The sequence below is a fragment of the Carica papaya genome, chromosome 1, assembly GCF_054855325.1.
Source record: "Carica papaya isolate Zhongbai chromosome 1, ASM5485532v1, whole genome shotgun sequence".
In the NCBI taxonomy this organism is placed as follows: domain Eukaryota; kingdom Viridiplantae; phylum Streptophyta; class Magnoliopsida; order Brassicales; family Caricaceae; genus Carica; species Carica papaya.
The window spans coordinates 7,217,684-7,230,622 of record NC_142309.1 but is presented as its reverse complement, the minus strand read 5'-3'; the positions used below and the strand labels follow the sequence as shown (position 1 = coordinate 7,230,622).

General features: G+C 34.3%; 2 protein-coding genes across 4 annotated transcripts; both read right to left on the bottom strand.

Moving 5' to 3' along the window:
• Nucleotides 1–1,900: 1,900 nt before the first annotated feature.
• Nucleotides 1,901–7,604, bottom strand: LOC110820194 (phosphatidylinositol-glycan biosynthesis class F-like protein). 3 transcript variants are annotated; one of them, XM_022049621.2, is made up of 8 exons: nt 7,377–7,603; nt 7,232–7,297; nt 6,842–6,884; nt 6,159–6,213; nt 5,777–5,825; nt 5,067–5,134; nt 3,539–3,647; nt 1,901–2,163 (listed from the first exon to the last, which is right to left on the bottom strand). In XM_022049621.2, exons 1-8 carry the CDS (start codon nt 7,542–7,544, stop codon nt 2,050–2,052), a joined length of 672 nt encoding a protein of 223 aa, XP_021905313.2. In that variant the 5' UTR covers nt 7,545–7,603; the 3' UTR covers nt 1,901–2,049. The 3 variants fall into 3 exon arrangements, with proteins under 3 accessions (XP_021905313.2, XP_088073488.1, XP_088073483.1); XM_088217362.1 differs by lacking the exon at nt 1,901–2,163 and adding an exon at nt 2,181–2,906 and having other exon boundaries at nt 7,377–7,604; XM_088217357.1 differs by lacking the exon at nt 1,901–2,163 and adding an exon at nt 2,181–2,540 and having other exon boundaries at nt 7,377–7,604.
• An 831-nt stretch (nt 7,605–8,435) lies between these two features.
• On the bottom strand, nt 8,436–12,629 carry PME31 (pectin methylesterase 31). Its single transcript, XM_022049603.2, has 6 exons — nt 12,151–12,629; nt 11,933–12,037; nt 11,182–11,259; nt 10,502–10,689; nt 9,287–9,460; nt 8,436–9,031 (listed from the first exon to the last, which is right to left on the bottom strand). Exons 1-6 carry the CDS (start codon nt 12,394–12,396, stop codon nt 8,869–8,871), a joined length of 954 nt encoding a protein of 317 aa, XP_021905295.1. The 5' UTR covers nt 12,397–12,629; the 3' UTR covers nt 8,436–8,868.
• Between the last annotated feature and the right edge of the window lie 310 nt (nt 12,630–12,939).

Below are 12,939 nucleotides of genomic sequence, written 5' to 3'. Positions count from 1 at the left end.
TCATCCATCGTTCTTTTTGCTCTGATTTAGCCATGGAGGTGTTTGGAATCAAATTCCGAGCAGACAATAGAATTTTTACCTTTTTTGGCTGTCGGAGGTGGCTTTGGTATGGCAGTGGTTGGTGGTCGGCTCCCTTTTTCGGCGAGGGGCTGGCTGCTAGGGTTTGGTTTCGGTGTGATGCGAGATATTTATACTCGTCGCGTTTGATCTCGATCGTCCGATTGCGTTTAAAGAGAAAATGAATATGGACTATTCATCGTGATTTGATCTCGACTATACGATCGCATTTAAAGAGAGAACAAATCTGGATCGTTCATCGCATTTAATCACGACCGTCCGATCGCACCTGAGGAGGGAACAGATCCGGACTGTCCACGCCCACGAGAACACATCCGGGCCGTCCGATCACAGGCACGTGGATTACCAGTGTGGCACTGAGTCAGCGTGTTCTCCTACGTGGTACTGAGTCTGCGTGGCCTCCAGCGTTGCACTGAGTCAGCGTGCCTTGCCACGCGGCATGCTCCGGTTCCTCGAGACTGCTGACTTGGGCGATCCTATGTAACACAATTTTTTTTTTAATTGTGTTTTAACTTCCAGTTTCTTATTTTTCTTATTCAAAAATATCTTCCGAACCCAAATTTTCACCTATTTTTTTTAAAATTATTTTTAATTTTATTATCTACTTATTTTTTTTTTCTAATTTTACATTAAATAAAATTTTATATTTATATATACATATTTTAAATTTTAAAATTAATTTCAAATAAAATTTTAGAATTGAGTATTACATAAATTCATGGGCATTGATGAATGTAGAATTTTCAAGTAACATATTGTATTTTTTAACTTTCTGATGGCAAGAAAAACAAAGAATACACCAAATAAGAGGTTGAAGTGGGCAGCACATCAAAATCAATGAGGGATCTCACGAGTTGTGGACAAGCACACACAAACCAATAATTAATTAAAAAGCAGCAACATGGTGATTAATTTAATTCAATTTAAATTTTATACTCTAATTAATATATTACTGGTTGATGACCGGGTTCAGTTGCTATATTTTAATGTGTAATTATGTCACGTTTGTTAATCTTAATCTATCTTAATTAGTGACGTAAATATAATTAATTATAGGTATTCGTGCATGCGCGGAGTTAATTGTGTTAGTCCACTAGGTGATTTTTCGTCTAAGCATGAATTAATATCTAATCAAGTTGACTAATCATTGTATTTGACTTTATCCACTGACATTTTGAGTTGGAGGACAATTAAGCAAAATTTTCACTATTTACAATTATTAATTTTAATTATTTCTATTTCATTATTATTTATATAGTATTTGTTACCGTATCATTCAACTATACTACATATAAAACAATCAACAAAATTGGCTTCTTATTAATTATTCAACTTGCACATATATATATATATATATGTAAGTCGTGGTAACTGTTCTTGTTGAGCACCATTGTCGTTGTGTTGAATTTTGCTAAGTCAACCTCTTATGTTAATGGCTACTAGGAAAAAAGAAAAAGCAATTGATCAAAAAACCAAAAAGAAAAACCACTACCTTGCTGCTGGGCTTCGAAATTCTTTGGTTTTGTTTTTTTTTGGGTTAAATGTCATGTGACAATGGACATATATTCTTAAATTAATAATTCTAATTGTTATTTATTTATATAAAATTGAATTTTTCAAATACCCTTATGGTAATATAAACTGATTTTAATATATGCATGAAGTGGGGAAAAAAAAAAATTAATAAAAGTAAAGTTGAATGTGAAAATAGTTTTGACAAGTAGTAAATTGTTTAAGAATAAAGCACTCACGGACCACTAAAAAGGAGACTACTCAAAATGGATTGCAGTTGTTCAGGACCATCTACAACTATTGGGGCAAATTACTAAAAAAACTTTTCTCCCATTTATGAAGAGATTACTTAACACACTTCATACAAGATAAGAAAATGAATCCATAAACCTTGTAAAGAAGAAGAAGAAAGAAAGAAAGAAATTAATGAAAACTCAGAGCAACATTCATGGTGGTTGGCTATTCTGCTTTTTCACGCTCTTGTCTATGATGGGTAAGCACCAAGTAGAAGGATGCCACCATCGCAACTGTGTAACCAACCATGGCTCCATACGTCACGCATATAGGCCATTGCTACAAAGAAAAAGTACTTGCAAGAAGATTCAGGCTTCTACATATGAACTTTACAAAATATTCAATAAAACATCTTTGAACATTCCTTCAGCTTTTTATAGCTAATGGTAAAATAATTATGCAAAGAAACTGATTTTGAGGTGTGAATTATATGCATGCAAGAGTTGAATAAATTTGACATTCTTTCCCAACAGAGAACAAACATGCAGAACTCTGGCGTGTCATTTGATATTTGGAAGCTACTACAGCAAACATTAGGACAGAATTTTAGCTGTTTAAATTCCTTCATTGAGGGAATGTGAATCTATGAGTTTAAGGTTGTAAGATGGCCTGCCCATGATGCCTTGTCTTGCAAGTCAACCATCTAGTTTATCAAACTGTTCACATGCTTTCAGAAAATAAGCACAATGGCAACACATATCACACAGACAAAAACAACTTAGGATGTAATCAAGGGTTAACAGACAATAAATAACTGTAAACATCAAAGAGAAAAGAGTTTAGATTTGCTTCTTCAAACTTAAATTTCTGCGATTTGATACTTTTGCTACTGAATTACTAGGGTGATTTTCACAAAGCTTCCCTATATTTTCACATATATATCAAATCAATCATAAGGTTTTGCCGAAGCAATTGCCGTTTGATACTTATAGCAGTTGCGACAATCCATAAAAAATTACAAAAGGGCAAGAATGCTCTTAAGAATCTTCTTTTTTCCTTCAGTAATCCTTTCAATGGTCATCCTGCAGTAATTACTTAATATCTATTAATGGCACATTAATTAAGGAAAATTAACTCATTGTAATTCCAAGCTAAACAGATATTTTTACAATTTCACCTTATTTGCAGATAAATAATTTTTTTCACCACTCATAATGATCATCTATCAGGACCTAGAACAATGCCCTAGAATGCTAGGATGTCATTTTTGGTATTCTGTTTTCAGTTAGAAAATTAGCAGTTAGAGGAATTAGCCAAGGATTCCAGTGAGGAAGGATACTGAAAAACCAGACAATCAGGTACCTTACGTCATCAAGATACTATTTCGTAAGCCTCAATTACCTTATTCTTGATCAAAAGAAAAGCAAGTGAGAATTATCCAAACCAGGTGTGTTTGGCTGAGAAACACGTGTAAGTGGTTGGAAGCTAATGGCTATTTATAGTGTAATACTGACACTATGATCAAAGATAAACTCTAAATGATATATGCAAGAATGGGATATGCAACCAAGGATCATAATGAAAACAACAATAATGAACTTACTAAAATTCACAAGGCACAGGCAAGAAAAAAGAAAGAAAACAGTCAAATTAACTACATTTCAGTAAGATTCCTCAAAACACTACACTTCAGTAAGAAATTAAAAAGAATTACCTGCCACGGTCTTTCCCAGTCCAGTGGCATTGGCCAAGCCCCAAACCATGCTCCAATAATAGCACCATATGCTGGTAGACAGATCATATAATCTATAGATCCATTTGGCCTAAGACAGATGGAATTCTATATTAACATATGATATTCCAGAGGAAATTATTCATGCTTGTGAACCTAGAATTCAGTTGATCTTTTCTTTTTCAACTTAAAGTGCCAAAAATTTAAAGAATAACCTCTTCTTTCGACAACATTTAGAAAACGAGGAAAAGTGGGAAGAGTTCTGCGATATTCACCACTGGAGTGCGGGAAATTTGTGAAATTGCAATATAGTGCAGGGTCGGAAAATGGTAGGTATATCTGTTTATTATTTTTTCTATTTTTATCTTAAAAATTTATTAGAAATTTTACATTTTTGCGTTATTATACATAAATATGTTATTTAAAATTTTGAAATTTGAATGTTAGTAGAGAATATTTGAGAAAAAAACAAATAAACCATATTTACTTGAATTGGAACTTACTCAATTTGCTTTAACAAATATATGAGATGAGCATTAATGCTTGTCAAAACTAGCTGGTTCAATTAATCATCTTCACTTTTTCTTTTGTTATTATTTAGGCACTTTTAGAGAGAGAAAAAGGTGAGCAGAACATAAAGTTTAGGGAATAAATAATTAAACACTCCGTAAACAATTTTAGCAACCGACAAAAAGGAGAATGACAGAAACATTTTAATCTTCTCTTAAAATTCAGAGGAGAATGGATGGAAAGGTACTAAGATGTTTAAGTCACTTTCCCATATTATTTATCTTCTTTAATTTAAACGCATATCCATCTACCTATGGATATTATTCGTTTAGACTTTACTTTCTACTCCTACTCTCTTTCGCTTCCTATCCAAACAAAATAAAATATCTGACTCTTATTTCCATTACTACTCTATTCAAACCATAAATATTTTGCTTTTGTAATAATTACTTGTAAGATTTAGGAGATTTGATTCATAGCCTATCATATTTGGAAATATTTTGTATATGGGTTTGCACCCCTTCGGTGCATATTAATATTTTGTCAGATTTGAGTAATATCATTACTAATTCTTTATTATATATATATATATATATAGTGAATCAGCCATTCAAACAGGTAAACCAATATTACTTGACTGGATTGACCACAGGTCTGGTTTGAAAAACCATAACTTTAATTGTGAATTGTAGACTACATATATCTACATCTATACATTTTTATACGTGATATAAATTAAAATAGTATGATCGGGATTAACAGGAAATGTTGACCTCAACCCATCATTGCCCCTATAAGTTCAATGCAAGTGAAAATTGCTATTCCTGACATCATATTAAGGTTCATGGAGAACCATAGCTATCAGTGCACCTATAACTCTTGAAAAGTAATTCAGCTATATTCTGATTCATGATATATTTATGCACCGGATCATTAAATTTCTCATAAAAACATAGAGCAGCAGAAACATATGCTTCATGACTAAAAACAGAAGGCTTACTTTGTCTCTATAAGTGTATGATGCCAATCTGCCCGAGAAGAACCATAGACAGAAGATGCAGGCACAAACTGCAAAAACACAAGGGTAGAAACATCAAGCTCTCTTTGGTAAATGAACAATTGTTAGTTTCATCTCATAAACTCGTGTTTATGCATATGTTCACTCATGAAAGTATGTACAAGATGTGTGTATGTATGGAATAATCAATCACAAATCTAGAAAATACTAAAACTAATTAGAAAATGTATCCACAAATACAATAAACCCCAAAATTCTACATCAACTACATAAAAAGAACACAAAATGCTAAATTTGGAGGACATGGCAGTTCCTGCAAACGCCATTTATCAACACATGTTCATATGTATTAACATCAATATGTGATGCAGAATCATACAGCCACCTCCATGTCTTTTAGATTATTTTAGTCTTGTATGTAAGACAAATAGCCTTCTATAAGCAGCAACAGAAAACTAAAGACTACTAAGGATTTCATGATGCACTCAGTTCATTTGGTTACCAGAATCTGATACACTATTAAATAAATACTGCAGTCAACTAGTAAATAAGGCTACATCAATTCTTGAGCACTGACTGCCAAAATTAGGTATATAAAACAGAGCATAACATGATCTTAAGGAATGAGATAATCTATCTAAATTCCTCAGAGATTGTAAAAGGGAAAAAGAAAAGAAAATTTGGATACATACAGTGAACAATGACATTAGAAGAGACCAATTAATGGTCTTTGGTAGATACCTGTGTGCAACAAAAAAGCCACAAAATCAGCATATTCCTGTTGAATAGTTGAACTTTAAATAGCTTTCACAATTCTTTAAAGAACTAATCAGAGTTGACATAGGCAGTCAAGTTTCTTTGAGAAGAAAGTCCCAGCTGGAATCCTCCCCCAATTGACAGAAAATTGAAAATTACGAAGAAGCAATTTTGAAAGAGAAAGGGGTGTTAGGCATCTAATAATGATAACAGGTTCCCCTTACGGGACTGAAGTAATTGAACTTTAAATATCAAATGGTGACTTCTGCGTTCAGAACTATGCAAAGAAGCAATCATATTCAAACCTATTTCACGTACTGCAAGCCAACAGGTGCACCCAAAGCTACTGCTCCCAAAGCATTTAGCAAGGCTCCTGCAAATCAAAAGATGCATGGGTTATTAAAGGATAATTTTTTAATAAATAAAATAGTTCCATTAAAATCTAATAGCCTTGTAATAGCAGCAAACAGTTTTTAATATAAGCCAGAAACACTATCAGGGTCTCTCAGTTCAAAGTTTGAACACAATTACGAGTCATGGAAATATCTTTTCTCTAAAAGCCTCTTTACAAAAAAAGTTACATAGCTTCCTATGTGTATGATTATTGCCGCACTGCTATTAGGATGATTGGGAAAAGTGTCAACAACCAGGAAATATGATAAGAAGTTACATATAATTGATTCACTCTATTTCCCACTATAGTCCTATTTCCTTAGGGAAGTAACTGGTTTTGCTTTCACTAGACCAAAAACATCAAAGAAAAAATTAAATTACTTTGTGTGTGAAAAAATTAACCGAGGCACAATTAGCAAATTTCCAGTGAGCAAACCCACAAGGAAAAGGAGGCTCCCAAAGATTTTGTCATGCAAGAATAAATTAAAGATGTAGGCACTTGTTAACTTGCCCAATACGACACATTCTCAAGTAAACTATGCAACTTTGTTAATAACATTATCACGAAAAAGAAAAGCTTTGCCATATAAACTCAAATTCATACTAACCAATAGGAAGACCCAGTATGCCTCGTCCTACAGATTTCCAGTACTGAAAACATCACAAAGAAAAAAAGCCATGTAAATATAAGTTAAAAAGAAAAAAAAAAAGAAAGACTTGTTCGGCCCACGAGAATATATAAGAACAGAATATTGAATTGAAAATCATAAACTTAAAAATTAAAAAAAAAAACAAAAAAAAAACAAAAACAAAACAAAAGAAGAATGAAAAGCGAAGCGTAAGTCCTGCTCGTTTCATTAGAAATCCCGTGGAATCGACAAGAAGACAAAGGGTACAACTTTTCCGCATTTTTTCATTTCCCTTCATGTTTTCGGCAACCAAACATGATTTAAAAAAATTAACAAAAAAAAAAAACGAATCAGAATAACATGAATTACCGAGCATTGTTCCGGATTCCGTCGAAATAAACTGTAAAAAAGAACCACGACTGGAAACGCAACAATCTGGAAACAAAGAAGAGAAAACAAAATCAAAATCAGACTAACAATAACAGAAAGGTGAGAATAGAATCATAATAAATACCCAGATCAGGCGAAGAGTAAGAGTGGTATGAGAGACGAGATTGATAGAATAGATGTTGTGGGCAACCCAGAAACCAGCGGCTAAGATTAATCCACAGCTCAGGTGGACAAAAAATGCCTGTGCCGCAGAGATTGATTCGTGAGTGGAGTCTTTCGCAGAAGTCTTCATATTTCTCGTTGTTTCGACTTTCTTTTCTCCTGCTGCAGGGAGAAAGCAAAGAGGTGGTATTGGAAGATGACCGCGCCAATTTGGAGTGTAAGACCCCTGGGCCCAACAGGCATGACACGGATTTTCGACCCGGCCCAGGAATGGTACGGGGTTTGGGGCTAAACAAAGATGGGCTACAAGTGTCGCATCTTGATTGGTTAGTGGATTTTTATAAACAATAGAATATGTTTTGATAAATGGGAAATATATTTGTAATGTTGTGGAATGTAAGCTATTTTGTACCCCAACATAATGTAATGGTAATCATAGTTTTAGGTATGATTATTATTAAATTACAGATTTAATTACATAATTATACGGTGGAAACAAATAAAACAATCAATTTTTATTGTAAAATTTTGTATATTGCATGGGGGGTATTGAAGGGAACCAAACACATTGTGTACATATAACGTGATTTCATAAAATTATAATTACTCGACGCCAATAATTTCATAAGGTTGACATGTATAAATTGGTTATAAGAAGAATATGCAAATTGAATAAAAAAAAAAGTTTAATGAAAGAAGAAAATAAGTGAAATATGTATACATGTAGTTGTGACTCTTTATGGTTTACAACAAGGCAGCGAGCGTAACTTACCCTTACTGTTTTGTAATAAAGCTTGCTTTCAGGTTGTGTTTGATTCACTTTCCAATATCTCAGAATATCAAAATCTTCTGTTATGTAATTAATTTGCAAAGAAATGAATAAATAAAACCATTTTAACTGGAAATTTTTTATTTTTGCCAAACAAGAATTAGGCAATTCCCATTTTTTGCCCTTTTAACTTTTTAACATTATGATTAAAAATAACATTACCATAATTAAACGGATCCTGGAGTAGGTATCTACCCTTAATTTTATATATAGATAGATAGAGATTAAGTAATTAAAACACACCCAATTTTACAACAGTTCAACTTCTTCACCTGTTTGCATGCAACTAGCTCCCGCGTAGCAGTGCCATCTTTAACACAAAAGGAAAACTAACACAGATCACCATAAATAAGACATGTTCCATACAACCAACTCAACACCTAGGTTGAAACATCAGACCAGATATCATTCCTCTCTCCACTACCAACTCCATAGAAAAACAAAATCCTGCTGAAGTTCCCACAAACCACATGCCTAGCTAATAATCTATGCTCTGAAAACTTTATTCCCAGCGAACGAGATTTCATTATTTGACTATTGATCGAGTATCTGAAAACCACTTTTAACATGGTGCATGAATGAGATTTCACTCTCCGGCATCTGCAAACACTTTTGACACACTTCTCTATGCAGAATATGGTAGTTTCACGGCCATTTTCTGGCAAAGCCAAGGTCTTGATTGATCTGGGTCAATGAAACAATGCATCAGAAACTGGTCTGCTTCTTCATCTACCAGTTCCCTACACCATTGCACCCGTTCTGATGAGCAACTACCTGGCCCAAAACACCTGTGATTTTGATCAAAGCACTAGAGTTCATTATACAATGAAACTGGACATCAGTATAGGTTTGACATGAGCATCCAAATGCCCATTCAAACTTTTAAGGAAAAAACTGTTTTCTTACTATAAACTAGGTAGGTCAGACACATCCAAAAAAGTACTTCAGCATAATTGTTTTAACCATTATTTTTAACAAAGCATTTCCGTCTCCAATCTTTAAGAAGGCAGAGATAAGAAGAGAAAGGATTAAACATGAGATACCTGTACTCGTAAAAGCAAGCACTTCTCTCATTCTCAGGTTTGCTCCAGTTGTGCCAGCCTACAGATTTGATACATGCATCCATATATGTATACGCGTAAACCACCCTTCCAAAAGGTCCCCATGGGCGTCCCAGATATGCATATGAATTCCCTCCATTACCAGTAATCACACATCTGCATAAAAGCCGTAATATTATACTCTAATATAAATCAATTGTACTACTGAGAACAGTAAGATAAGCAAACAAAATTACATGTTCAGTACCTAAATCCAACTTTTGTCAGATGTATTAAGATCAGAAATTACATTTTAGGCAGATCCAAACTTTTCAGCCACATTTTTTTTCTTTTGAAGAGAAAGAGGGAAATAATCAAGGGTCCTTTGGATCAGCATTGTTGAGAAAGCACAAGCTCACTTATTATCACAATACATGCAATGAACCTTGAAGGAATCGGAATAAACCAAGTTGGTTAAGTTTGAAAGGAGGTAATGCTGATAGCTTTGCATATCTTAAAAGCAAGCAAAGAAGCTCCATTACAAATTCTATTCACCATATGCAGGCCAACAGATCTCCAACATGATCCAGTTTTTGTATCAAACTTAGAAATTCAAAATATCCAAATCATTCTCTACTTCACATAACCATAAAAACCTCTAAAGATTGAAGTCACACATGACCCACAAATGGAGGTTACACCCAATCAGCACTTGGCATGAGCGTTGCAAAAGCGCGAAGTCGAATGTTCATCTTCAGACCACAATGGCTCCCCTAGGTCACCTCTTTTGTCGCAAACCGCAGCCACTCATAAAAGCCTCCATCACATCTATTTCCATAGCCTTGAGGAAGATCATCCTTCTTTTTCCTCTGGCATTTAGCTCACTTGGTTCTTGATATCTTTCCCCTTCTGTTGTGGTCTCGAGAGACAGAAAAGGAGCAGTTATCTCCTCCCATTCTTCTTTTCCAAGTGTTTTGCCACCTTACCCAAAAAAGGGCTTTAAAAAGCCATCCATTCCCTCACCAAAATTACATCCTGAAGCAATCATGGAGGTCGTTCTCAGACTAGTTAGTCCTAGCAAAAAGGGGTCATACTGCCTCGTGTAGCGAAAATGCCTAGATTTTTCTCTCTCTAGACCAAATTTACTCTTGCAAACTACCGGAATGTATGATGGGAAATTAAAAAGAAAAGAAGAAAGTTTCAAGTCAAATTACACACCTCAGGAACACATAACCAGTTGATTCCTGAGAAGATTTCCGGCTTTGTGCAGTAACAAAACCTGCAGACTTGCAGTGGATATGACAATGCTCCAAGAGAGCAGTGCTATTACCAAAAATGAAGTCCACACTTCCTTCAATATAACAGTCTTTCAAATACTGTTTCCCATGGTGCAAATACAAAGTATCCTGCATTCAAAGTTGTCTATGGCATTAGATTTAACAACCTCATGTGCCAGACAGCTATTCTAAATTTTCCAAACTAATAAGAGACGTATCAGTAACATAAAAGTAAATAATTGATCAACCTTCCTCACCCCATTTAAGATCTTACTTTCATTTACTGTCAGTGAAACTCACCTAAAGCTTCCACTGTAGTTATAACTGAATTATGAAATGTACTCACTAAAAGGCAACTTCCCTTCTTTTCATTTGTTATTCATGAGATATTTATCCCCAAAAACAACATAACTTCAGATGAAAAGCCGAATAGAACTGCTGAACTTAAAAAAAATATTGCTTTCTCTTCGAATTCACAATATTTCTTCATAGAGAATCAATTTTCCATGATACATATATATTAACTATATTCCACATAAGTTATAACATTTTTAACTACTGTCTAATAATTCAAACAAGGTTCTATACTTAACCCAAAACCAAGTCAAAGAGTTAAACTACCTGCCAACCGAGAAACCTGCAATTATAGAATGCGCACCGATCAGCTGTTGCTCGTAGTGCCACAGCTTGACCTGACCCCTGTGATAGAAGAAAGGAAAAGAGAATGCGTTTAATTTATATAACATGGTAAAACATTTTTAAGGAAAAGAAGTTATCCACTTTTAGTTTATGGAGAACCTGGAACCAGACAAGTTGTGAAACACGCAAATCTACAAGGTAAATCCTTATATACATTTATTTCAATTGCCCAGTAAAAGGCAAGTTTTTCTAATACAAATCCTGACTCCAACATCCATAAGGCTTACGTGATAAAGGGGTAAGATTCACAAAAAAACTCAGAAGGGGATAAGCAGAAGGCATATCTAGAACTACAAACACAGAATTCATTGCACGCCATTGCCTAGAAGCTGAATTACTCATCAAAGAAACAAAAAAAAAAAAGAGTTAGCTTTTATTAATAGCAAGATCCTAAAAGCTCATTTTCATCCACATAGAACAAAATAATGCAAATTACAGAAATCTCACTCAACAATTTTTAAGAAACAGACAGAAAAGATAAATGCCATCAAATGCAAATGTTAACAGTCTAACCAAATTCGAACTTCACATAGTTTAGCCGCTTGCGTGAACATATCTATGACCTTAAACCAAGATTTAACACTGTAATCAAAGCAAAAAGAACCCAGTTTTGTACCGAGTTGACTTGGATATGGACAAAGAATAAGAAGAAGACGGAATTCACAAACTTCACCTCAGGGGAAGAGTTCTCAAATGTGATATTCTCTGCAATAAACTCCTCTCCTTCCACAATAACACTCCCACAGCCAAAAGTTCCGGTACCGATCACCCTTGAGGACTGCAAAAACAGTAGAGATTGACAGCCAGCAACATACAGTGCAAAAACAAAATGCATAATGACCCATACATAGATGGAGTTTTATCATAGAGAGGTAGGGCCTGTCAAAATACCTGGTGGTGATCGATCTTGGTGGCGGTATTATTCCAGGTAAGGACGGTGATATGGGGATTGACACCAACAAGAGTGATGAAGTTCTTGGTCTTGGGCACATATACCGGCTGTTGATATATTCCCGGCGACACTCGTATCACCGTCCGACACGTGTTGCCTAGCGGCACCGCGTCTATCGCCTCCTGAACCGTGAGGTAGTCACCATTCCCGTCCTGCGATACAATTATCATTCGAGGAGTCGCCATGGAAGAAATCAACCAATCTCTGTCCCTTTCAAAAGATATCGAGATGAAAACAGAGAGGAAGAGAAAAATTGTTGTATTTCTGATTTTGCGATTTTGCGCGTTCTTATAAAGAAATTGAGAATTTTTCAAAAAAAGAAAAAAGAAATCTTCATTTTGTTCTGCACTCGACACTGACGAGTGAGAAGGAGAAAGTGAGAGGGAGAGGAAGATGATATGTTACAGTGCTATTACTCTCCATTTTTATTTAATTATATTTTCCACTCGAGCTTAGTAGATCACGCGGAAACTACTTTCTTTTTTCTTTAAAAAAAATAAAAAATTAGACAAAAATAAATTATTTTATAAATTATTATTTGTTATTTTATCTGTTAATTGTATAATATTTACTATTAATATTTTTAATACATTTATTTACTACTTAAACAACAATAACAAGATTGTTAATCATTTAAAAATGAAAAATTATCAATTTTGTTTCTAAATTATGAATTATGTTGCAATTTTCCTATAATTTTTTTTTTTAATAAGTTAGTCTTAAAATTT